At 41.2% G+C, this 26826-nt stretch overlaps 1 protein-coding gene across 2 annotated transcripts in view; it reads right to left on the bottom strand.

Moving 5' to 3' along the window:
• The window catches only part of LOC132404124 (P2X purinoceptor 4-like), a 66417-nt gene extending 41100 nt beyond the window's left edge, over positions 1–25317 (bottom strand). For both annotated transcript variants that reach the window (XM_059988180.1, XM_059988181.1), the window contains exons 1-3: positions 25183–25317; positions 10462–10609; positions 1759–1830 (exon numbers count right to left, since the gene is read on the bottom strand). In XM_059988180.1, the coding sequence (XP_059844163.1) occupies positions 1759–1830; positions 10462–10609; positions 25183–25316 (354 nt within the window). In that variant the 5' untranslated portion in view covers position 25317. The remainder of the gene's footprint in view (positions 1–1758; positions 1831–10461; positions 10610–25182) is intronic.
• Between the last annotated feature and the right edge of the window lie 1509 nt (positions 25318–26826).

The raw sequence follows: 26826 nt of genomic DNA, 5'->3' as shown, positions 1-26826 counted from the left end.
TGGTCAGACCCCACTTGGAGTACTGTGCTCAGTTCTGATTGCCTCACTACAGGAAGGATGTGGAAGCCATAGAAAAGGTGCAGAGGTTGTTGCCTGGATTGGGGAGCATGCCTTATGAGAATAGGTTGAGTGAACTCAGCCTTTTCTCCTTGGAGCGAAGGAGGATGAGAGGTGATCTGATAGAGGTGTACAAGACGATGAGAGGCATTGATCGTGTGGATAGTCAAAGGCATTTTCCCAGGGCTGAAATGGTTGCCACAAGAAGACACAGGTTTAAGGTGCTTCGGAGTAGGTACAGAGGAGATGTCAGGGGAAGTATTTTACTCAGAGAGTGGTGAGTGTGTGGAATGGGCTGCCGGTAACAGTGGTGGAGGTGGTAAATAAGGTCTTTTAAGAGACTTTTGGATAGGTACATGGAGCTTAGAAAAATAGAGGGCTATGGGTAAGCCTAGTAATTTCTAAAGTGGGGACATGTTCGGCACAACTTTGTGGGCCGAAGGGCCTATATTGTGCTGTAGGTTTCCTATGTTTCTAATATATGGTGTTCTTTGGGTTTCCATATAAATAGAAAAGAGGATAACGAAATAGAATGTTGTAAACCTTATTAACAAAGAAGCTGGATAGGAGCCACAGTAGGCGGGAGCAGGAAGTAACAAAGGAACATGCACTAAGTGAGAGGATAAACTATGTCAGATGGTCTTCAGTTTGGATATGTGTTCTATCCAAGTAAGATGAAACTGAGACATTTTCTTATTAGTGAAAAATAAGGGGCTGTGGAGAAGAAACAAAATGATCCATGTATAATAACCTTTGAAAGATAATGCAAGTGCACAGACCATCATCAGATTAGATCAGGGATTAGCTGAATAGGCTTAAAAATTCAACAATGAGGAAATTGAACTTGTATAAAACCTTGTTAAATACTACAGGTTTTGGAATGCCACCACAGGAAATACATCTTGATCTGCAAAGACACATCGCAGATCCCTTAGAATTATGTGAGGATCTAGGAGTTAAATTGTGGGAATAGATTTGCTACAAAAACTATTAAATGGTGTTATATTTAATTATGGAAAGGTTCAATAGTTTAGGCAAATTATTTCCTTATCCAATGAATCCACATACAAAATTAAAGTTAGGCCCTTTAGGAGTGAAATTATGTGATATTTTTACTAAAGAACATAGAGTAATTCTGGAACTCACTCACCAAAAAACAGTTAAATGGAATTTGTTAATTGGAATAAAGGCATGGGAAAACATGGGATAGCTATCATTCATAATTAAACAAATATCAGGAAAAGTTTTTGAAGCTGTAATGACACTCAGTGGTCACTTTATTAAGTACTTCTGTACCTGTTAAAGTGGTCACTTTATTAGTGTATATTTCCGTGAATCCCGCCTTTGACACAACACTGAAAAGAGTGACAATAGGGAAGTCAGGGATTAAAATTTGGCACGTGCTGAGCATGAAAACAAGAGTTCTGGAACAATGAAAAAAAAGTATTAAGTTCCAAACATCTAATGTTGAGTGAACATTTGTAAAATTCTTATTGTTAATATACTTCTGATGATGAAACTAAAGGATCAAGGGACTTGCAATGGTACAATACAAAGATAAATTAACCTAATTGTAATGTGACTTGGTGATTAAATCTATGATTTAATGGGCTATGATCTATTTGAATTGTAAATAATGTATGTTTAAATATAGAATTAGCCACAGCAATTCATCATCTGGTATAACTGCTGGATTCTCACCTCAGGGCATTGGCCTTGCGTTTGATTCTTCGTAATAATAAAATTGGTCATAACAAAAAATGATGTTTCTTGCTGTTGAGAGAATAAATGTTTTATTACATACATAATCTTAAATAAATTACAGTCAACCTGCATGCAAATAGGCCCTTCAGCCCACTGACTCTATGCCAACCATCAAGGCCAATCTATACTAATCTTACTTTACATTTTATTATTTCCATATTTTCATCAACTTCCCTAGACTGAACTACTCACCCACACACTAAGGACAATTTACAGTGACCAATTAATCTTGGTTCCTTAAGGTTGTTATAACTGGGGGTGGTAATGGAGACAAGCTCCCATTACCTATTAAATATTCCCAATGGTGTGCATCACAAATAGCATCTGACAACCAAGTCCAGCTCCTAGCCTTTGCAACTGTTTCTACTGACATGATAAGGGCAAAATGGGGGTGGTTAGTAACATCTTAAAACTAGTTGCTTCAGGCAGTTGGGGCTAGTCAGCTGTGGTTGGCAGCTCATCTAGGAGAAGAAAAACTCTGATCTCAGATCAATGCAGCCACTCACACAAAATGTTGGAGAAATCCAATGGGTCGGGCAGCATCTATGAAAATTAATAAACAGTCAATGTTTCAGGCCAAGGCCTTTCTTCAGGACTGGAAAGGAAGGGGGAAGACCCAAGATTAATAAGGTGGGGGGGAAGGGAAGAAGGATAGCTAGAAGGTGATAGGTGAAGCCAGGTGGATGGGAAAGGTAGAGGGCTCGAGAGGAAGAAATCTGAAAGGAGAGGAGAGTGGACCATGGGTGAAAGGGAAGAAGGAGGGGCACCAGGGGGAGGTGATAGCCAGATGAGAAGAGGTAAGAGGCTAGAATGGGGAACAGAAGAAGTGAGAAGGTGAGGGAATTTTTCTTTACTGGAAGGAGAAGGCGATGTTCATGCCATCATGTTGGAAGCTACCTAAATAGAATATGATGTGTTGCTCCTCCACCATGAGAATGGCCTCATCATGGCAAAAGAGAAGGACATAGACCGACATGTTGGAACAGGAATGGGAATAGGAATTGAAATGTTTGACCAGTGGGAAATTCTGCTTTTGGCGGATGGAGTGGAGGCACTCGATAAAGTGGTACCCCAGTTTATGACGGGTCTCACCAATGTAGAGGAGGCCACATCAGGAGCACTGGATACAGTAGACGACCCCGAGCTTTGCAGGTGAAGTGATGCCTCACCTGAAAGGACTGTTTGGGGCCCTGAATGGAGGTGAGGGAGGAGGTAAATGGGCAGATCCAGTACTTTGACTGGTTGCAGGGATAAGTGCCAGGAGGGTGAATGGAAAAGGTAATCATGGAGGAAGCAGAAAGTGGAGGAGGGTGGAGGTAAAGATTTGCTTGGTAGTAGGATCCCCATGGAGATGGTGGAAGGTGTGTTGTATGAGGATGCTCATGGGGTGAAAGGCGAAGACAAGAGGAACTCTATCCCTCTTAAGGTGGCTGGAAGATGAGTAAGCGCAGATGTCCAGGAAATGGGTAAAGGCAGCATCTATGGTGGAGGAAGGGAAACCCTGTTCTTTGAAAAAGAAGGTCATTTCTGATTACCTGGAAAGGAAAGCCTCATCCTGGGAACAGATGCAGCAGAGATGAAGGAACTGAGAAAAGGGAGTAGCATTTTAACAAGAAATAGGGAAGAGGTGTAGTCAAGTTAGCTGTGGGAATTGGTAAGTTTATAAAAGATGTCATTAGATGTTTTGTCCCCAAGAAATGGAGACAGAAAGATTGAGAAAGGGGAGGGAGGTGTCAGGACCAAATCAATTTCAGGGCAGGGTGGAGGTTGGAGGCAAAGTTGATGAAATTGACGAGCTTAGAATGCATGCATGAAGCAGCACCAATTTAGCAAAGGAAGCGATGGAGAGTATTACCAGGGAAGGCTGGGTACATAGACTGTCCTTTGTAGCCAACGAAAAGGCAGACATAGCTGGGGCCCATGTGCCCATAGCAGCCCCTTGAATCTGGAGAAAGTGGGAGGGGCTGAAGGAAAAATTGTTGAAGGTGAGGACCAGCTCTGCCAAACAGTGGAGGGTGTTGGTGGAGGGGAACTGGTTGGTTCTTTTGTTGAGAAAGAAATGGAGAGTTTTAAGGTCTTCTTGATGGGTATAGAAGTGTATAGGGACTATAAATCCATGGTAAAAAAAGAGGTGGTCAGGGCCAGGGAATTGAAAGTTACTGAGGAGATTGAGAGCATGTGAAGTGGTGTGGATGTAAGAATGGAGTTGAGGTATGAGGACATGAGTCTTCATAATCTCAAACCTCCACTGCCTTGCGGCAATACCCACTCACGCAGAGGGCTTCAAGAGTAAACCATGAAATAAAATACAAAGCTGGATTCCCTAAGGCAGTTCTACGTTTAGTTCAATGCTAACTGGCAACTCCTGCAAATCCGCTGGTGCCAAACTCTATCGGTCTCTGCTGGATTCATCAGCTGTGTGGAGAGGGGAGCTTGCTACATGGGCAACAGCTTGCGCTCCATGTTGTACTGCCCTGGCTTGCGTACTGGCATACGTAGCACGTAGACAGCTGGGACTCAACATCCATGGTGGACCCTGAGCTATGGAGGGCCTCAATTAACCAACCAACACACTGCCCCCATGATGGGGTCAACTGGAGGAAATCCATGCAGTCACAGGTAGAATATGCAAACTGCACACACACACACACACTGCATTGAACTTGATCATTAGATCTGCAAAGAAGCTCTGCTGGCTGCAAGATTGCATTATTTGGATTTTTTAGAAAGTTTTTAATTCATTAATATTTTTCTACTTTGACTGAAGCCATAAATAGCCACAAAATTGCTTTTAATTCCTGAATATTTTGAGACATGACTGTAATCTACCAGTGCAGAGAGAGAGAGAGAGGGAGAAACAGTAAAACAGAACTTCCTTATTCCCTATTCTACAAATTTGAGATAAGTGTTTGAAATGGGTGTAGAAATACTGTACATTTTAAGCAGAGAAACAGATTCCTGTTGCAGCCAAATTGAGAAAAGCAGAGATACAATTTCACTTCTGTTGCCTGAATGTTAAGTGATGAAGGATAATCAATAATCCTATAGGAAGCCAGTTCAATTTTTATTCATTGAAATAAATGGAATGTTAGACTATTCAGGATCTATAAATCAAAGTAACTTTACTAGTTTACTGATCAGCCAATGAAGGTAAGTTAGCCTTTAATTTACTGTGTAAACCAGTCAAACAAACCACCTCTTGCCTACACCTTAGATACCAGTTGATATATACACCTCCAGCAGCAGAAAGAAAGATTGTGTATGCTTCTGAAACTAATGCAACCAACTTCAGCTGGAGAAAGTTCCAATTCTCTTAAAAAGCTGAAGACACTCAAAGTACTGAATGTAGAGATCTAGCACTCAGAAGAAAGGCACCCAGTTTACTATTGCCAATGAATGACAAATGAAAGGGTAAATGCTTTCACAAAGAGAAATGAAATGTTTCACTCAAAAAAATATTGGTGACATAGCACAAGCTGCTTCCCACGGTTTTTGATTAGTAACTTGCTACTGCAAAACCGTAGGTGCCTAAAATACTCACAATCTCATTCAAATATTCCCTTTATTATCATCAGCTTTTAGCCTTTAAGATACCTTGGATCCTTCCAGCAGCATGATATCATGGAGTTGTAGCCAATATCCTTGCAGGAAGGTTTGTTAGTGCTATTGGAGAGGGCTTAAACTAGATTTGCAGCGGGATGGGAACCAGAGTGCCAGAGCAGATAGTGGAGCAGGGGTGAAAATAAATGATGTTAAAAGTTCATGCAAAGTCACAAATAGAAGGGTTGTTTGTGGTGGTAATAATCTTCTAATGTGTGTCTATTTCAATGTGAGGAGTATTGTGGGGAAGGCTGACAAGCTGAGGGTATGGATTGACACGTGGAAGTACAACATTATAGTCATTAGTGAAACCTGGCTACAAGAGAGGCAGGACTGGCAGCTTACTGTTCCAGGGTTCCGATGTTTCAGACGTGATAGAGGCAGAGGAATGAGGGGTGGGGAGGTGGCATTGCTAGTCAGGGAAAATGTTACAGCAGTGCTCAGGCAGGACAGATTAGAGGCTTCTCTACAGAGGCCATATGGATGGAGCTGAGAAACAGGAAAGGTATGACCACATTAATGATGTTGTATTATAGACCACCCAATAGTCAGCGAGAATTGGAGGAGCAAATCTGCAGAGAGATAGCAGACAACTGCAGGAAACATAAAGTTGTGATAGTAGGGGATTTTAATTTTACACATACTGATTGGGACTCCCATACTGTTAAAGGTCTAGACAGGTTAGAGTTGGTAAAATGTGTGTTCAGGAAAGTTTTCTAAATCAATATATAGAGGTACCAACTGGAGAAGATGTAATATCAGATCTCCTATTAGGAAACAAGTTAGGACAGGTGACAGAAGTGTGTGTAGGGATACATTTTGGTTCCAGTGATCATAACACCATTAGTTTCAACTTGAATATAGATAAAGACAGATCTGGTCTTCAGATTGATGTTCTAAACTGGAAAAAGGCCAAATTTGAAGAAATGAGAAAGGATCTAAAAAGCGTGGATTGAGACAGGTTGTTCTCTGGCAAGGATGTGATTGGTAAGGGGGAGGCCTTCAAAGGAGAAATTTTGAGAGTGCAGAGTTTGTATGCTCTTGTCAGGATTAAAAGCAAAGTGAATAAGAAAAAAGAACCTTGGTTCTCTAGAGATATTGGAACTCTGATAAAGAAGAGGAGAAAGATGTATGACATGTATAGAAAACAGGGAGCAAATAAGCTGCTTGAGGAGTATAAAAAGTGCAAAAAAAACTTAAGAAAGAAATCAGGGGGGCTAAAAGAAGACTTGAGGTTGCTTTGGTAGTCAAGGTGAAGGATAATCCAAAGAGCTTCTACAGGTATATTAAGAGTAAAAGGATAGTATGGGATAAAATTGGTCCTCTTGAATATCAGAGTGGTCGGCTATGTATGGAACCAAAAGAAATGGAGGAGATCTTAAATGGATTTTTTGCGTCTGTATTTACTAAGGAAACTGGCATGAAGTCAATGGAAATAAGGCAAACATGTAGTGAGGTCATGGAACCTATACAGATTGAAGAAGAGGAGGTGCTTGCTATCTTGAGGCAAATCAGAGTAGTTAAATCCCCAGGACCTGACAGGATATTCTCTCGGACCTTGAAGGAGAATAGTGTTGAAATTGCAGGGGCCCTGACAGATATATTTAAAATGTCAGTATCTACAGGTGAGGTGCCAGAGGATTGGAAGATAGCTCATGTTGTTCCCTTGTTTAAAAAAGGCTCTAAAAGTAATCCGGGAAATTATAGGCCAGTAAGTTTGATGTCGATAGTAGGTAAATTATTGGAAGGAGTACTAAGAGATAGGATCTACAAGTATTTGGATAGACAGGGATTTATTAGGGAGAGTCAACATGGCTTTGTGTGTGGTAGGTCATGCTTAGCAGATCTATTAGAGTTTTTCGAGGAGGTTACCAGGAAAGTGGACAAAGGGAAGGCAGTGGATGTTGTCTACATGGTCTTCAGCAAGGCCTTTGACAAGGTCCCACATGGGAGGTTAGTTAGGAAGATTCAGTCACTAGGTATACATGTTGAGGTAGTAAATTGGATTAGACATTGGCTCAGTGGGAGAAGCCAAAGAGTGGTAGTGGAGGATTGCTTCTCTGAGTGGAGGCCTGTGACTGGTGGTGTGCCACAGGGATCAGTGCTGGGTCCATTGTTATTTGTCATCTATATCAATGATCTGGATGATAATGTGGTAAATTGGATCAGCAAATTTGCTGATGATACAAAGATTGGAGGTGTAGTGGACAGCGAGGAAGAGGAATCAAAGCTCGCAGAGGGATCTGGACCAGCTGGAAAAGTGAGCTTAAAAATGGCAGATGGAGTTTAATACAAACGAGTGTGAGGTATTGCACTTTGAAAGGACAAACCAAGGTAGAACATAAGATAAACATAAGATAAACGGTAGGACACTGAGGAGTGCAGTAGAATAGAGGGATTTGGGAATACAGATACAAAATTCCCTAAATGTGGCCTCACAGGTAGATAGGGTCGTAAAGAGAGCTTTTGGTACATTGGCCTTTATAATTCAAAGTATTGAGTATAAGAGTTGTAATGTTATGGTGAGGTTGTATAAGGCACTGGTGAAGCCAAATTTGGAGTGTTGTGTGCAGTTTTGGTCACCAGATTACAGGAAGGATATTAATAAGGTTGAAAGAGTGCAGAGAAGGTTTACAAGGATGTTAACGGGACTTGAGAAACTGAGTTTCAGAGAAAGGTTGCATAGGTTAGGACTTTATTCCCTGGAGTGTAGAAGAATGAGGGGAGACTTGATAGAGGTCTATACAATTATGATGGGTATGGATAGAGTGAATGCAAGCAGGCTTTTTTCACTGAGGCTAGGGGAGAAAAAAACCAGAGGACATGGGTTAAGGGTGAAGGGGGAAAAGTTTAAAGGGAACATTAGGAGGGGCTTCTTCACACAGAGTGGTGGGTGTGTGGAATGAGCTGTCAGATGAAGTGGTAAATGTGGGCTCACTTCTAACATTTAAGAAGGACAGGTATAAGGATAAGAGGTGTATGGAGGGATATGGTCCAGGTGCAGGTCAGTGGGACTAGGCAGAAAAATGGTTCAGCACAGCCAAGAAGGGCCAAAAGGCTTGTTTCTGTGCTATAATATTCTATGGTTCTATGGAAGAGCAACCAATCACAATGACTAATCTTCACAGCCGGAAAACCGAGAAATAAAAAGTTCTATTTCTAGAATCATACAGCAATACAACACGGAAAGTCAGGTCAGCTCACAAAGCTCAAACACCCATTTACACTAGTCCTACATTAATTCCACCTTTTACTCTCTGTCCATATTCTCATCTACGCCACCCAGTGTCCAACACTCACCGACAACAGAAAGACAATTTACAGTGGCCAATTAACCTACTGAACCACATGTCCAAGGACCCAGAGTAAACCCATGTGATCACAGGGAGGAGAACATGCAAATTCCATACAGATAGCACCCGGCTCTGGCTGGAACCTGGACTACTGAAAAGGATGAGAAGGTTCAACTGGCTGCATGCCACCTTTTTGAAACTTAGTTTTTAACCATTTACAGAGAAGCCAAGGGTTAAACCATGCAATACTAATGTGTGGTCTGAACCAGCATAAACTCTTTAAAACCAAATGAATCATGAAAATTTGAAATAATTATTGGAGGAGGTTATAGTGTCACATATAAAATGAATGTTTTAGAATTAGATAGGCTCTAAGCAGTTAACGTGATTTAGTATGCCATTAAAAATTAAGTCTACTTCTAGACCATTTTTAAAAAAAGTTGATTTTCCATAGTTGTGCTGATTATACCAGGAAAGAATGCAATGGTGAAATCAATGAACTTTCTAACATCAACTTCTGAATTTTTGCACTTAACTACTCATGTACATATTCCAGAAGTTGATTCCCTCCATTATAAAAATGGGTAATACACTCATTGTTATTCCCATATAAATCTGGTACATTCCCTCTGCATTTGATGAAATACATCTAGTTGTATAGCTTATTATAGGAAAAATAAGTACCTTAATAAAGATGTTTTAATTAATTAAAAGCAAATTTTGGTAACTCAAACCACCATCATATTAAACACACATTAATGTTCACAGAAGTATTATGGTACAGGCTGACACTTAACTACAAAATACTTCTGCTTTTGGTTAGGATTTGGATCGTCTGAATTAGTATTTATTTAAGTTACTTCTTCAGCAAAACACAAATTTGTTTCCTGACCGATTGATGAATGTACCCTACATTGAGGGACTTATTTGCGACAAGCACCCACATACTGCTTCTTAAAATAGTATGTATAGAAATCTGACAAAATTGCATTAGAAACTGCATTAAAAGTAGCAGAGAAAAGTTTCAGCCTCAAATAGCCATACTGGGCATTTGGAACATGAACACATTGACACTTCTAAAATGAGTTTGATCTATAATGGAACCCGTGTTAAGTACCTAATAATAATAGTTTCCTTTCTTTACTCAATCTTTCCATCCATACACTTATGAATTAAAGGTGCTGTGGAAAAGGGGGCAACTCCTCTCTGTCCCTTGTTAGGGTGGGGGAGAGGGGGTAGAGAGAAAGAGAAAAGGAGAGGGGCAGTGACATGTCAGGTGAACAATTGTTTTTTTGTTGGACTGCAGATCGTGGTCTCCCTGTGGGGGCTTTGCTATTGGTGGGTGGTGGGTGCTGATCTTCCTGCTGGAATGGGGAGGGGTGGGGAGGGTTGATGCTTTGCTGCTGCTTGTGCATGGGAGGGGGGCTTTGGGGTTCTAATGTTTTACTGTCATTCATTCTTTAGAGTTCTCTCTGTTTTTGTGGATGTCCGTGAAGAGTAAGAATTTCAGGTTGTGTACTGTCTACATCCTCTGATGTTAAATGGAACCATTGAACCATTGAAATTGCTGAAGTTCTTGTTACTGGGATACCTGAGATCATTACAAAGTTAATCTATTCCACAAGCATCGAACTATCCTGAACTTACTTAACTAGAGGGAACCATTTTAAGATACAGAAACTAAATGTTCATATTCACAATCTCAATAAGTTCTTCTCCCCTCTCCCCCCAAAGTTTGAAACTGTACCTGTGGAGGAATAACATACTCAGGTGCATCCCAAATATGTTCTCCAAACTCAGTTGAATTTGTAAAGGCAATACCTTTCACTTTGGTGGTGACTGAGGAGAAGGGGTAGTCAAATTCTTGGTAGCCTTTCTCCCACATAAACACCCATCTGAAATACAGTAACAAATGAAGATGGTCTGGTCAGCATTCAACAAAAATAGTAACTGTTTGGCTACTCTAAGGGAAATGAATTATGTGTATATGTACTGCAATAGATTCTAAAGGAACTGAGTCATGTATACAGTAAACCTCCTTTAACCCAATGCATTTGAGATTTTGGTATTGCTGGAGTTAAATTTTTTCTGGAATACTAGGTGTTGTTGGGAACTACAAGAGAGATTTAATTCACTTTTATTTAAGATTCTGCAAAGTACTATAATAAATTTTCATGTGAACCAGGGCCCTGGAGTGTTTAAAGGGAGTTCAAAGTTTAAAGTAAATATATTATTAAAGTACATATATGTCATCATATAGTACTTATATGTCATTTTTCTTGTGGGCATACACAGTAAGTCCAAGAAACACAATGGAATCAATGAAAGATTGCCCCCAGCAGGACAGACAAGTAACCAATGTGCTAAAGACAACAAACTGTGGAAATCAAAAAGAAAAGAAAAAAATATTAAATAAATAAATACATAGCAAGAAATATCAGGAACATGAGATAAAACTGAGCCCATAGGTTGTGGGAGCAGTTCAGTGATGGGACGAGTGAAGTTATTTCCACTGGTTGATGGTTAAGGGGTAATAACTGTTCCTGAACCTGGTGGTGTGGACCTGAGTCTCCTATATTTTTTTCCTGATGGTAGCAGAGAGAAGAGAGACAATGGCCTGTATGGTGGGGGTCCTTGATGAGGGATGCTGCTTTCCTGCGACAGTGCTCCACGGTGTTCCCATATCAGGTTGTGGTGCAGCCAGTCAATATGCTCTCCACCGCACATCGATACAACTTTGTCAAAGTTTCAGATGTCATGTCGTATCTTCGCAAACTTCTGAAGAGGTAGAAGAGTTGCCCTGCTTTCCTTGTGATGGCACTTATGTGCTGGCCTCAGGACGGATCCTCTGAAGCGATAACACCAAGGAATTTAAAGGTGCTGCCTCTTTCCACCTCTGGTCCCCTGACGATGACTGGCTCACGGACTTCCTGTTTCCTCCTCCTGGCCAATAATCAGTTCCTTGGTCCTGCTGATATTAACCATGAGGTTGCTGGTGTGGGATGACAGCCAGATTTTCAATCTCCCTCCTGTATGCTGATTCGTCAGCATCTTTCATTCAGCCAGTGGGAGGAGCCACAGGAGCAGTCAACGGGAGGGCGTGTCCAGACAGGTATATATAGTTCACCACACTTTCTTAATCAGTGTTTGCACATCTTGTCTTTCAACTCACTGAGCGTGTCTGAAAATCTGCAGAATGTTGTTTTCTCTGGAGCAGCCTCTGTTAGAATTCTATGATGCAAACTGCTAGCTTGAGGAGATTTGGTTAGTTTTAGTTCCTCCAAAACTTCCTCATTAATTATATTAATAGCTTTTTATTCTTGGCATTATTAGCCCCACTTCTGCCACACTTACTGCATCTTCTGTAGTGAAGACTGGAAGTTCCAGTAAGGCAACAGTTAAAGACGACATCCAGGCAAGAGTAGTCTGGGGCAGCTGTAGTCGAGTGAGACCTTTGATGCAAGACTGCTAGAGCGAACCTTGTTTACTGGAAAAGGTTCAAAGGATCATTTTATTCTCAAAATATGCATGCAGAATACAAGTCTGAGTTTCATCCTCTCCAGGTAGCCATGAGATAGAGAAAAACTGCGGAGGTCATTGAAAGAAAAGCATCAAACTCCTCCCCCACCCGCATGAGAAAAGAAAAAGGAACATAAACTCGCAAACCCCCAAACTCCGCAATCCCTCCCTCGCGCAAAAACTGACTGATTGCCCAGCTGGAAAATGGCAGTTGGAACATCGACCCCAAACCCCCAACCTGCTCCCTCACAAAAAAAACTAACCTATCGCTCTCAAGGAAGAAAAACAGCAACAATAACATCAAACCCTCAAATCCCTCTCTGGCACACAACAAAACTAACAAATGCACCTCACGGAAAAAACCAACAAGAACACCAGACCCCAGATCCCCAATCCCATCCTCGCACAAAAATTAACAGATCTCCCACAAACCCCTAACCCCCCCCCCCAACTTGCCAATTGGCAACTAAAAAGAAAACACAGAAGACTAAAGGAGATCAATATAAACTACAGTCCAGACCGATAATCACATAAATCTCAGAGTTTCGATAACGTCCTCTGTCAACATCGAGGTAGGTGAGAATGACTGTGGCAGTGTGTAATCAGCCTAGAAAAACGTTGCCTCCCTTTACACAGTAAGGGTGCCGGAAACAGATGAGATACAAATAATGGAAGGATGTTAAACACAGCCAGCAAAGGGACCATTCCTTTACTAACTTCAAAGTGCCATCGGTTGTCAGCTTGTAGCTTCTAGTAATTTTTAACATCTTTACCACGAATGGCAATTGATCTTGCAAGTAACGAATTCGAACATATACAGTTTACCAAATGGTCAACACCTGTAAGTGATAAGCCAATTTTGTGTGAAAATAGCAATTTTCTCTCCTGGATTCAGAGCAATGTGAGTGACGGGGCCATGCCCTTCTCCTTGTGCACAAGTAAATAAAGTATGTTTAACTCATAAGAGTGCTTGTGTTCTGGGCCCAGCTATTTTAGTTGTTTTATTTTAATATTGGGGATGACAGTTATTTGGAGGTTCCATCAAGGAACACTTGGCATCATTATAAAGGAGAAAGGAATTCAGCCACTGTAGCCAATCGGTCCTAAATCCTAGGCTGCTCATGTTTGAGTCTGCTGCTGGGATACTCATTTCCTATTCTGGAGTAGTCAAGGTACACCAACACCTTAGTTGCCAACATAGGAAAGCTGCAGCTGTGGTCGGATCATGGCCTGTATTAGGTTGCTGTGGTCTGGGCCATGGTCCCACACGAGGTTGCCTGATCCAGGTCATATCCCACGCAAAGAGTCCTGGTCTGGGTCGGGTTCCACAGGGAGCACAGGAAAATTTGGTAAGGGTGTGGCTTTTAAAAAGAAGGAATTCCAAAATGTGTGTGTCTGTGTGCGTGTGTGTTTGCACCTTGATTTTGTATGCATGAGTGGCAGCGTGAAAATCCCCTGCCCGGAACTTTAACGGACTCCGGTAGCATGTATGTTTGTATGTTTTGGACCAGAAAGCATAGAGTAGTTTAGAAAGATACTGTATTGATGGAATGGACTAAGTGAGTGTCTGCAGATATGTTGTTAGAGAAAGGAAATGTGAGGAGAACATTGAGCCTGTGATTGCTCAAGGTAGATGTGAAATGCAAAAACTGTTAGATTAGTTCTGTAAAAAAAGCAAAAGTTGAAGAAGAAAGTGAGATAGAAAGAACAGGCAAAGGATAATAGCCCTTACCCCCCACCCCCCGGCACGATTTCAAAAAGGCTCGTGCCAAGTGGTGCTTCCTGAGTCGGTGAGGTCAGCGCCAGCCAGTGCCCTGACAAGATCACTACAGGAGACAGGAGGTGAAGGGGTGCAGAGGGGATGACTGAAATGGATTCAACTGTACCTTGAGCCGATCTAGTCGGAACTCTCAGAAAATGTTTCCCTCGCATAATAGATTGGCATAAAGTAGTGTCGGACAGAAGACATTGACGTTAATGAAATGTGGAATGCTGGCGTAAATGTGTTCAAAAGTATCCTGGATTAACTCTAGTAGGGATGCCTACCTTAATAAAAGTTATTGTAAATAAGTTGCAATCTAGGTTAAAGGAAAACATACACTGTTAACCGTGTGAGATGAGAAGAGTTAAGCAAAATTATGACTATTTTACAATATTGTCCAAAGAAATTCCAAAATTAAGGGATTAAAACTGTTGAGGGGAATAAGGACTATACTTCTGCGATACTTCCTGATTCCTCCACTGTAGCCTCTGGGTAATATTGTACGTTGCCTTAAGAGTATTGTGAAAGCTGTCCCGTAATATTATTTTAACTTACAGCTTTGTTTTATATTTAACTAAATTGACAGTAACCAAATATTAACTAATCATTACCAGATTACACGCATGGTAAAATGGCAGCGTGGTTGGATGCAATAGCTTCCAATGGGCCAACCAAAGCTGTTAGTGTCTTTTTAAAACGTATTTTTTACAATTGCAAGACCCTGCTAGACATTAAGAACTTACAGTGCTGCAGATCTACCCCGTCATTATGCGGCTTGTTGGCAGAGAAACCAAAGGAGCTGGACTTGGTGTGGAGCATTCTGCTGCCTGCATCAGAGGGTGGCAGTGACCAGCCTAACAGCAAGTAATGACCTTAGTCAACTTTCTTGTGATCACAAGATCCTGTTGAACATGATTAATGTGGAATGCTGCAAGTCATATTCACTGGTTTATTGGTAGACGGTGGGAGGCCTGCGTGGCCTCAATTGTAATAAGAACTAGGCCTCAAGCCACAGTGTCGCCTTATCACAGCCACCCAGGGGTGAAGTGTCTGAGTTGGGGTGCTCCCTCAGAGGCAATGTGGTGCAGTGTTCAAACTGGATTCTGTGCTGCCCACCCCCGCCCCAGTATTCACTTGGCAAAAGACAATCCATATTGTGTTCAATTGCAGACTGCTGCAACATTCAGGAACTCAGGGTCCTGGACTACATGTTTTTGTGTGTGACTGTATTTCACTGCTTTCTTATTTGTCCTTGTCGTCTTATATGTGCCTTATAATGTGTATGACTATTGGTACTGTGTTTTGCATCTTGGCACCAGAGCAATGCTGTTTCAAATGGCTGTATTCATGGGTATGTACTTATGGTTGAATGACACTTAATTTGAACTTGAACTTGATTAACTTCTGCTAAGGTTTCACTGTAAACTTTAAGATTACCTGCCTTATACACATATGGCTCATGTAACCACTTGTGACTGGTAATATTTTTGTTTTGAACAGAGTAGATACATTTGATATTGTGGTGTTTGCCGAGCTTGGCAATTAGCTTGCAGACATTTCATCACTAGTCATAGTGACATTAATATATTTTAGAAATGATGTTCTAAATGTATGATTTTATAGTCCTTTGATTCACATCAACAAACACGGTGATCGGATGGTGGATACGAAAGGGATGGGCATGTCCACCAGTGTTTTGTTTTGTTTGTAGACAGCCAACCTCGTTATGCCAATGGGCAATTATGGAAACTACCTTGGGTTTCTCCCCTCTTCAGAACTCCAATAAAATATAGTGAACTAACTATGAACCTTTTTCTGCTTTTCAATTACTTGTTGCAATTGCTGTTATAAAATACGTGGCTCATACTAACAGGAAGGATGACAGAGCAAGGGTTCCCAGCCTGGGGATCGTGGACCCCTCAATTAATGGTAGGAGCCCGTGGCATAAAAAGATTAAGAACCCCTGGACTAGCGGGAACAAATGAACTGACTCCTTTGCTAAGGAAGCAACAGCAGATGTTCCCTCAGAGGAATAAACATTGGCGTTTTGACTCGACTTTACTATCGGATGATGATTTTCTAAAATTTATTAAAGTTCAGATAACCTTTTATTTTAACACCAATACATCATCTGAAATGTCATCCCAGATTGTCTGGGATGCCATGAAAGCATATTTGAGGGGTCAAATAATCTTAATAGAAAGTCCTGTGCAGATCGATTAGACCTCATTAATCAGATTAAAGAATTGGATCAACTGTATGCTCAAACTAAGAATCCTGAATTATACAAGAAGCGTGTAGAACTTCAAACTAAATTTAATCTTCTGTCTACTCAACCTGTCGAACGCCAACTTCTTGAAAGTAAGAGTCGCTTCTGTATTCATGGTGACAAATCTGGCAAATTTCTAGCCAATCAGCTGAGGCGTTCCAAAGCCAAACAACATATTACAAAGATCCGGAAGGAGAATGGAGACTTTACATCGGATCACTTAGAAATCAATGACGCATTTAAAAGTTTCTATTCTCAACTTTATTCCTCTGAATCTTTGAATGAGAATATCTCTGTTGATCATTGTTTAAATAATCTGAATATTCCTTCGCTTTCATCTGATTTTAAAGCCAAACTTAACACGCCTATATCATCAGAAGAAGTATCTTTTGCAATTTCTGCATTGTCTTCAGGGAAATCTCCTGGACCTGATGGGTTCCCCGTAGAATTTTATAAATCATTCTCTTCACTTCTTTCTCCTCAGTTATTCTCAGTATTGTCTGACTCGTTTAATTACGGTAAATTGCCACCCTCTTTTAATGAGGCATCTATTATTCTTTCACTAAAAAAGGGTAAAGACCCAACAGAGTGTTCCTCATATAGGCCAATTTCTTTGCTTAATGTTGATGTTAAAATCTTGGCCAAACCTTTGGCTTACAGATTAGAAACTGTTATTCCCTGTATTATTTCTGATGATCAAACTGGTTTTATTAAAAACCGTCTTCCTTTTTTTAACATTCGGTGTTTATTTAACATTTTATATTCACCTCCAACTGGGATTCCTGAATGTGTTATTTCCCTCGATGTGGAGAAAGCATTTGATCATATAGAGTGGAACTACCTTTTTGCAGTTTTAGAAAAATTTGACTTCGGTCAAAGTTTTATCTCTTGGATCAAATTGCTGTATTTGTGTCCTACTGCCTCTGTTTTGACTAATTTTCAGAAATCCCAGTTATTTAACCTCAAACGTGGCACCCATCAGGGATGCCCTTTAAGTCTCTTTCTCTTTGATTTGGCTATAGAACCTTTGGCGATAGCATTTTGAAATTGTCCTGAATTGACCGGGATTTGGAGAGGGGGTGTTGAGCATAAAGTTTCTCTTTATGCTGATGACTTAGTACTTTTTCTTTCAAATCCGTCTACATCCTTACCTCCAATATTTTCACTTCTTGATCAATTTAGCCAGTTCTCTGGCTATAAACTTAATTTACATAAGAGCAAACTTTTCCCAACTAATAAAGAAGCACGAGAATTAACATTTCGTGATCTCCCTTTTAAAGTAGTTCATAATCAGTTTACTTATCTTGGGATTACAGTCACAAGGAAGTTTAAAGATCTCTTTCGTGAAAATTTTGCCAATCTTTCATATACTATAAAACAGAGTCTGTTACAATGGTCACCTCTATCTATGTCTTTGGTAGGTCGTATTAATGTTGTTAAAATGTATGTTCTCCCTGAACTTTTATATTTATTTCAATCAATCCCAATTTTTATTCCTAAATCTTTTTTTGATTCCTTAGACTCTATTATTTTGTCATATCTGTGGAAAATAAGCGCTCTAGAATTAATAAAGTTTATCTCCAAAACTCTAAAAAAGAGGGTGGCATGGCTTTACCTAACTTTCGTTTATATTATTGGGCAGCCAATATATGTTGTGCTACCTTTTGGTCTTTTTCCCATGGCCAACCCGAGTGCCTTAATTGGGTGGCAATGGAGTTGAGTTCCACTAAAGATTTATCTGTCTCTGCACTTCTTGGCTCTGTACTCCCTAGTAGCTTGTCCAGATTAATTGTTAATCCTCTTGTTAGACACACTTTGCATATATGGGCTCAGTTTAGGAAACTTTATGGTTTCCATGGTTTTTCCTTTTCTAGCCCTATCTTACATAATCACCTTTTTTTACCTACTACGTATGATTCAGCATTCCATGATTGGTATAGGAAGGGCATTAGACATTTTGAAGATCTTTTTATTGACAATCGCTTCGCATGTTTTCAACAGCTCTCTGCTAAGTTTAATCTGCCCAATGCTCATTTTTTTAGATATCTCCAAATTAGACACTTTATTAATCCTTTAATTCCTAACTTCCCTGAAATGCCTGAGAAAAATGTCATGGATTTATTTCTTTCTATTAATCCACTAGGTAAAGGTTTAATATCATTTATTCGTGATAAATTACAGGGCGTGCCCCTGTGGATAAAATTAGAATGGCTTGGGAGCATGATTTAAATATCTCCTTATCTGATGAGACTTGGGACTTGATTCTCAAATCGGTTAATTCAACCTCTCTTTGTGCTTGCCATTGCCTTTTACAGTTTAAGATTGTTCATAGAGCCCATATGTCTAAATCTAAACTATCTTGATTTTACCCTAATATTAGTCCTCTTTGTGATAAATGCAAAAGGGGCGAGGCCTCTCTTATTCATATGTACTGGTTCTGTCCTAGCTTGGAGAAATTTTGGAAAGATGTCTTCACAACGTTATCTTATATTCTGAATCACCACCTAGAACCTAACCCTTTAATTGCTTTGTTTGGTTTTTTGGGTGAGACAGATTTACGTCTGAGTTCGACCAAGTGTCGAATATTATCTTTTGCTTCTCTCCTGGCTAGACGTTTAATCCTCCTTAGATGGAGAGATGTTGCCCCGCCCACGCATGCTCAATGGGTAATGATATTATGTCCTGCTTAGACCTTGAAAAAATTCATTATTCAGTTTTTAATTCGGATACAAAGTTCCATAAGGTCTGGGGACCTTTTATTGAGTACTTTCATAACCTTCCTCCTAACTAAGATTTTTTTTTCAGTCCCTTGCTTTCAGCTCTTTTTTTTTGGTAGTAGGCATCAATATCTTCTGTTGCTAAGTGTATTTACAGTTTTGGGGGTTTGAATGTCCTGATTTATATTCTCTATATTGTGTTGTGGTTGCTCTGGAGTTTTTTTTTGTTGCGGGGCTTGGGGAGGATACTAATTTTACATGTCTTCAATTTGGGTGCTTTCTCAATTATCTTCTTTTGTATTATATTATTGTTGTATGTTTATTTTTGCACTGTATTAATGCTCTTCATTTTGATCTGTTTTTTTTTATCTGTAGCGATGTAGAAAATGTATAAAAAACCTAATTAAAAAAAAGGTTTCCATCAACAGTTACTTAAAGCTGGAAGGTCATGCTGGCTGCAGTGTGTCACACCTTCCAGCCAGGAGACTGGGTGCTGGTGAGAGCCTAATGACAATAGAACTGCCTGCTGTGAAGGTCTATTCCAAGTGATGCTGACCATATATCCTATTTATGGGTCTGAGGAACACCTCGTAAACTAAGCCAGCAGTGCCAGCAGACCAGGGAACAAATGGCCAGAAGAACGTTGATGGTAAGGACTGATGGACTAAACTCTTGACCTTTGCTATTTGCCACCATAAGTAATCACTGTGCATCACAAGTTCTGGGTAACCTGGCTAAATGTAGAAGTATCTCACAACACCAACACTTCTAACACTTTTCTTTGCCTTAGTTATCAATATGCGTCGCATACTAATCAGCCAGCATGGGTGTGCTCGAGAGGTTGTCCATACTTCTGGAAGGTGGCTTGCCAATGTGGCCTGCACCACTGAATCACAGAGAGTTTGTTTTAAGGGATAGTATTACGTTTTGTAACTCCAAAATATTAAGCTAATTGAAAGCAAAAATATGGGAGCCCAGGAAAACTTCTGTACTTTCTTTTTTACTTTAAGCGAGACGTGGTCGCGTCATTGCGTACGCAATTCACTTACTTTTACATATAACCCGTAATGAATTAGTTAAACGAACAAGAATGCTTAATCAAGCAATAAGTTTACAATATTACTTGAATTCTACTGAAATATTAAATACACAATATAGTATCAAATGGCATACAATGATTGCATAACCTCCCTTGCTCTGAAGCTGCTACATAGAGATAGGGGTGAAGTATGTTACTGAAATCATCAAGGGACAGGACTAGATTTGGTAACAGTATGTGCAATATCTATACAAGCAGTAACCTCCAAATCCGTTACTGTTACGTACTGGCTGATAAGCCTATCACTAGTGGCTAGGAGTACTCCTTCTAAAATGGGATCTGTCATCTGAACCAAAGCCATGCAGGGGTTGTTGTTATCTGACCTATGTGGTACCATAGACATACTAGCTGCCTCCTCCCTCTCTACATCCTGCTGTGTGGGGCTACCATCGAAAGACTATGGAGACTAAGTGTTTCTGGATTGTTGTGTTCCTGTTCTGGGAACTTGCCAGAATGGCTTGTGACAGCATTAACATGGGCTCGATGCTGCTGGAGAAATAGGCTAATGATACCCCCTCAGTGCTACATGATACAAGTCAGGCTATCAATGACATTACTGCCAAGATGCTGGCAATCTGCACTGTGACCCTTCAAAATCGAGAGCTAGACTTCCTGCTGTCTAAGAGAGATAGTACTTGTGCCATTATTAGACAGGAGTATCGTACACACATCTCTGAAATCAACAGCTAACAGTCCCTGAGTTTCAGAAACCCAGTGCTGTTGAAATTAAGTAAGATTTATGTTATCCTCTACAGGACAAAGAAGAGGCAGTGTGAAAGTATTAAAGATTTAGGATTAAAGACAATACCCAGGCAAGGATAGCCTGGGGAGGTTGTAGTCAAGTAAGACCTTTGAATTGAGATGGCTGGAGCCAACCTTGCTTACTGCAGACAAGGTAGGTGGGAATGATTGTGGCAGTGTATAATCAAGCTAGAAGAACATTGCTTCCCTTTACACAGTAAGGGTGCTGGAAACAGATGAGAAAGAAATAATAGAAGGATGTGAAACACACCCAGCAACTAAGGGACAAATGCTTTACTAACTTCAAAATATCATCGGTTGTCGGTTTGTAGTTTCTATTCACTTTTAACATCTCTACTATGAATGGCAATTAATCTTGCAAGTAACAAATTCAAACATATACAGTATACCAGATGGTCAATATCCATAACTGATAAGCTAATTCTGTATAAAAATAGCAGTTTTCTACCCTGGATTCAGAGCAATGTGGGTGACAGGAGCCATGCTGTTCTCCTTGTGCACAAGTAAACAAAATATATTGGAGAATGTCATAAGAATGTGTGTGTTCTGGGCCCATTCATTTTATTTTATTATCACCAGCAACAAGATAGATACCAAATAATTGTTTAATTTCTCAATATTTCATTTATTTCCCCATTATAATTTCTCCTACTGCTGTTTTCCATGAGCCCCAAATCTTAATCATGCTTTATACATTGTAGCAGAATTTCTTACAAACTCTAATGTTTCTTATTAATTTACATTCAATCTGTACCTTATCAACTTCTGTTGTCAATCAGTGCTACTTACTAAAACATTCCAAGCCCTTTGGTTTATTATTCTTGGTAGCAAGATTTTAAGTGCCTTGAATTACCTGTTAGTATCTGTGATTACCATTTGGACACATCACTATAACATGCCAACAGCAAGATCTTTAAGTTATGAATGAATTATAAGACGTTTACATCCCACATTAACTGAGCTTCAATATCTGAATTGTGTTTGTGAACAAGACCATTCAGATTGTGCAGAATATTGCCTTTTCTTAATAGCAATAATATACAGTAGACATATTTGTGTCCTGGAGGGGGGCCCGTACAGCTTAAGTTACATAAACTTCATAATTTTTAAAGCATTATTAACTGCAAACAATGTTGTTGTCCTATAGATCCTGTTGAAGACAATCTTTCATCAGCAACTGGGGAGCAAGTACCTAGCACACTGCACTGATTTCCCAGAATCACCTATTTTACTCGGTCTCAGAGCTAAAATGGAAGAGACATTGTCCAACCAGCTCCATGGCAAGTCCCATTAGGCTGGTTAGTGGTCCTCATTGGCAGCATGGATTAACTCCACAAGTTCTCGGCAAGCTATTCACCAAACCTACCATTACAGCCTGACTCCACTGTCCAGCAGATGTTAGCCTGGTTGCTCGGCATACTATTCCTCTTTCCACCCTCATTTTCAATAACTCTGCTCCTCCTTTCTCATTCCTGTTGGATTTACAGGAATAACACAATCTTTAAAGGTTACACGATAACTGTATATGAGGAGCTGGCCAGCAGCTGCTGGAGGCGGGGTGGGGGGGATGGGAGGCAACGTGCATGCCCATTGAAGTGCAAACACAAGGAAATCTGCAGATGCAGGAAATTCAAGCAACACGCACAAAATGCTGGTGGAACGCAACACACCAGGCGGCATCGATGGGAAAAAGTACAGAGACCCAGGTGTCTCGGCCCGTAATGTCGACAGTGCTTCTCCCTGCAGATGCTGCCTGGCCTGCTGCGTTCCACCAGCATTTTGTGTCTGTTGCCCATTGAAGTGTGCTGCCAGGGCTTCACTGGACAGACTCTTCACAGAGCCCTCAGCCCATTGGGCATTGCTGGTACACGGAGGCAGAGAACCATCTTGAGCGTCACCGAGGCAGCAGAGAAAGCCTTAAGATGGCCCTGGATGGACAGAACAAGTCCATGGGCATCTGCAGCACATGCATCCTGAACACAATTCATGGCTTGATCAACCACAGCTGGGTTGCCTGAGTGAGGGTGAAAGATCCAAAACACCCGATGACCCCAGGTTACATCACTGATGATGCATTCAGAGTACCGTGATTCAGAGTACATGCATTCAGAGTACCGTGATTCAGAGTACATGCATTCAGAGTACCGTGAGATGTATTCTTCAGGCATCAGCTCTGAATTAAATCTAGAATAGGGAGGCAGCATAAAGACAAATGCAGATGCTGGATGACTGTGGCCATCATCATCATCCACAAGGAAAGTACTGTGTCCTGTCTCAAGGAATACTAACCTGAAGCTGTAACATCAAACAGAATGAAGTGCTTTCTAACATCTGCAGATGCTGGAAATCCAAAACAACCCACACAAAATGATGGAGGAATTCAACAGTTCGAACAGTATCTATGGAAGTAAATGAACAGTTGACATTTTGGGTCGAGACTCTTCTTCAGAACTTCTTCACAAAGTGCTTTGAGAGATTGATAATGGCCCACATCAGCACCAACCTCCCAGACAATCTACAATGCCTGCAACTTGCATACAAGATAGAGGAGATCTATAGAGGACACCGTCAGACCTGTATCACTTTGACAATAAAAATACATATGTCAGGCTGATATTCATTGATGGAAGCTCAGTTTCAACATCATAATACCTAATAAGGTCTTCTCTTAAACCCTTGGACCTTGGCTGGGGGTGGGGTGGGGTGGGGGAGGATCTACCATTGGCTGCTAGATGTTGAGTGGCAAACTTCAATCGGTTTGAATTGGTTGTAGCGTTTTATCCACCCTGACCCTCAACACTGGTGCTTAGTCCACTGCTCTACTCCCATGTCTGTGTGGCCAGATATAGTGCCAACTTGACCTTCAAGTTTGGTGATGACTTCACTGTTATACACCGATTAACAAAGGTCAACAGACGGAGTACAGGAAAGTACCCTCCCATCCCCTTTCCCACTTCCCCATTCCACAAGTTGTTGTGAAAGCGATTATAACAACTTGGTCATTAATGCTAGCAAGAGGAAGGGCTGGCTGTTGACCTAAGGAAGCTCAGGGGATTAGTGTGGGGGGAGTGAACACAACCTGGTCCTCTTTAATGTGTCTGATGGTCACAGCTTTTATTTCCTAAGCATCCATTTCACCAGCAACCTCCCTTGGTCTCTTCCACGCTGATGCAGTAACCAAGAAAAAGTATCAGATTGTGCGATTTCTTAGGTAGCTGAGAATATTCGGCTGGTCCACGAGGATTCTCTTGAAGTTCCACAGATGCACATTAGGAATTATCCCGACGGGTTGCGACTGCTCTGCTCTGGACTGACAGACACCGCCCAGAGCGTTACAGACTTGTCACTTCCTTCCCTTCCGTCGATCGTCATGGTGTGTAGTATCAGGAAGGCAGTATGGTTAAGGATGTCTGGACTTCTGGCCATTCCTTTCTGACCTTCCACCCCCTGGGAGCTCAAAAGCCTGGAGGACCACACAGAAACAGTTTCTTCCCACATAGCTATCAGACATCTAAACCTATCGCTTCTTTTACATTCCCATCTTCATTCTATCCCTGTCGATGATTCCGTCATTGAAACTTTAGTTTTCACCACTGAACTTTCTGGTGTTTTGAACTCGCTGTTCGTTGTATTTAATATTAATAGTAATAAATACGAGGCGGGCAAACAATTTTATTGCATCCTAGAATACAGTAATGGCAACGAGCTATTCTGAAGCAACATGCAGCACTAATAAAACTAGCGCCGAAGGGTGTAATATCATGCAATGCATAAAATCCATATAGGTGGGTATGTACCTTCAATTAAAATATGCCACGCTCCCACGACCGGTCAGAACCTTACTCCACCACTGCCTCTAAGATTTCATCCAAGTGACACGCTAAACTGTTTTGTAAATATACATAGATTCATTCCTCCTTATAGCAGGTCAAAATCCTGGAATTCCCTATGCAACAACCTCACCGCTCGAGTTCTCACCTCGCCTTTCCTGCATTCAGAGATGGACAAGAAATGCTAACAAAATGCGCGTTCATCAATGAAAAAAAAACAAAAATATATTCTAACCATCTCAGCGGTTAAAAAAATTTGTTCTAGCTGAGCCACAGTTGACAACACACCAAAACTACACCAGGCGCTTTTTAAAAACCGCTTCGTTAAACGTTTCACCGAAATCCAGAGGCGCACTTCATAGATGTGGCTGGACGGCCGAAGTCCACAGGGATTTCGTAAATGATAGTTATAAAGCAATCATTAAAAATATCACATTATGCTCATTGTTACAAACACTTTTAACAGGTTATGCGACTGGAAAGTCCGAATGCATTTCAATACGCGCTCACCCGACAACGTAGGCGAGGATTACTAATTGAACCAGCCTGTTCAGGACTCCGATGGTTCTGTTGTTGATGAGTAAGATCCTGGGAGTATCATATTCCAGAAATGTATCACAAGCTACAGTACAGCAGTTGTTCATTGTTCCGTGTCGGGTTAAAAGACACTTCAAATCCGTCAAACGACTGTGGTCTTAAGTACTTGTCACTGAACGGAACTATTTATCATGTGATTTCATTATTTCGTTTCTCACTGAGCCATCAACAACAGCTCAAATTTTAGAACATAGAACAGTACAGGCCCTTCGGCCCACGACCTTGTGCCGACCCTTAAACCCTGCCTTCCATATACCCCCCCCCCACCTTAAATTCCTCCGTATACCTGTCTCTTAAATTTCACCAGTGTATCTGCCTCCACCACTGACTCAGGCAGTGCATTCCACACACCACCCACTCTCTGAGTGGTTCCTCTCACCAACCTTCCCCTAATAGCCCCCTTGAACTTTCCTCCCCTTTCCTTAAAGCCACGTCCTCTTGTATTGAGCAGTGGTGCCCTGGATCCCTTTAAACCTTTCATGTAACACCCCCTCACCCCCCATTAAGTCTCGCGGAAATCAGTCAGTTTTCCTGAACCGCGTCGGGAACGCTGCAGAGAACAAGCGATTTTATCCAAAAATAAAAACAAGTTTCGCTGCAAGTGCTCAGCTTTGGAGGCAGCATCTATGGAAACCTATCCGTTTCTCCTGACGCAGATAGTGCCTGAACTGCAGAATGTTTCCAACATTTTCTGATTTTCAAGATGTTTTGTGTTTTGCGTTACCAGGCCCTGCACTGTCACCCGGCAACTTACTTTAATCAAAGCAAAACTCACAAAATGCTGGAGGAACCGGATGGAAAAGAGTCAACAGTCAACGTTTGGGGGGGGGGGGAGACCCTTCTTCGGGACTGAGGAGGAAGGGGGAAGATGCCAGGACAAAAAGGTGGGGGAGGGGAAAAGAGGCTAGCTGGAAGGTCATAGGTGAAGCCAGGTGGGCAGGGAAGGGTCAAGGACTGGAGAAGAAGGAATCTAACAGGGGAGAAGAGTGGACATTAGGAGAAAGGGAAGGAGGAGAGGACCCAGGTGAAAAGAAGTGAAGGGGGGGGGGGGACGGGAGGAATTTTTTCACCGGAAGGAGAAGTCAATATTCATGCCTTCAGATTGGAGGCCACCCAGACAGAATATAAGTGTTGCTCCTCCACCCTGAGGGTGGCCTCATCTTGGCACAAGAGGAGGCCATGGATTGACACACTAGAATGGGAATGGGAATGGAAGTTAAAATGTTTGGCGACTGGAACGTCCCGCTTGTGGCCGGAGGGTGTGGAGGTGAATGACGAAGTGGTCCCTCATTTTGCAGTGTGCCTCACCAACGTAGAGGAGTCCGCAGCAGGAGCACCGGCCACAATAGACGATCCCAGCAGATTTGCAGCTGAAGAGCCGCCTCACTGTTTGGGGCCTTGAATACTATGATTGCTTTTACCGATACTGTGATTAAGACAATGAAATTAAAAATAGCAATTAATAATATAAGAACAATGTAATATATCTTGCTTTAAGTGTGATACTGACCGCAATATATAAGACTAGATTGAACACTAGTTAATTCAACAAAATCA

This window comes from Hypanus sabinus, chromosome 13, assembly GCF_030144855.1.
Source record: "Hypanus sabinus isolate sHypSab1 chromosome 13, sHypSab1.hap1, whole genome shotgun sequence".
NCBI lineage: Eukaryota > Metazoa > Chordata > Chondrichthyes > Myliobatiformes > Dasyatidae > Hypanus > Hypanus sabinus.
Note: the sequence above shows the minus strand (reverse complement) of the source record. Positions and strands in the feature narration are given on the sequence as shown.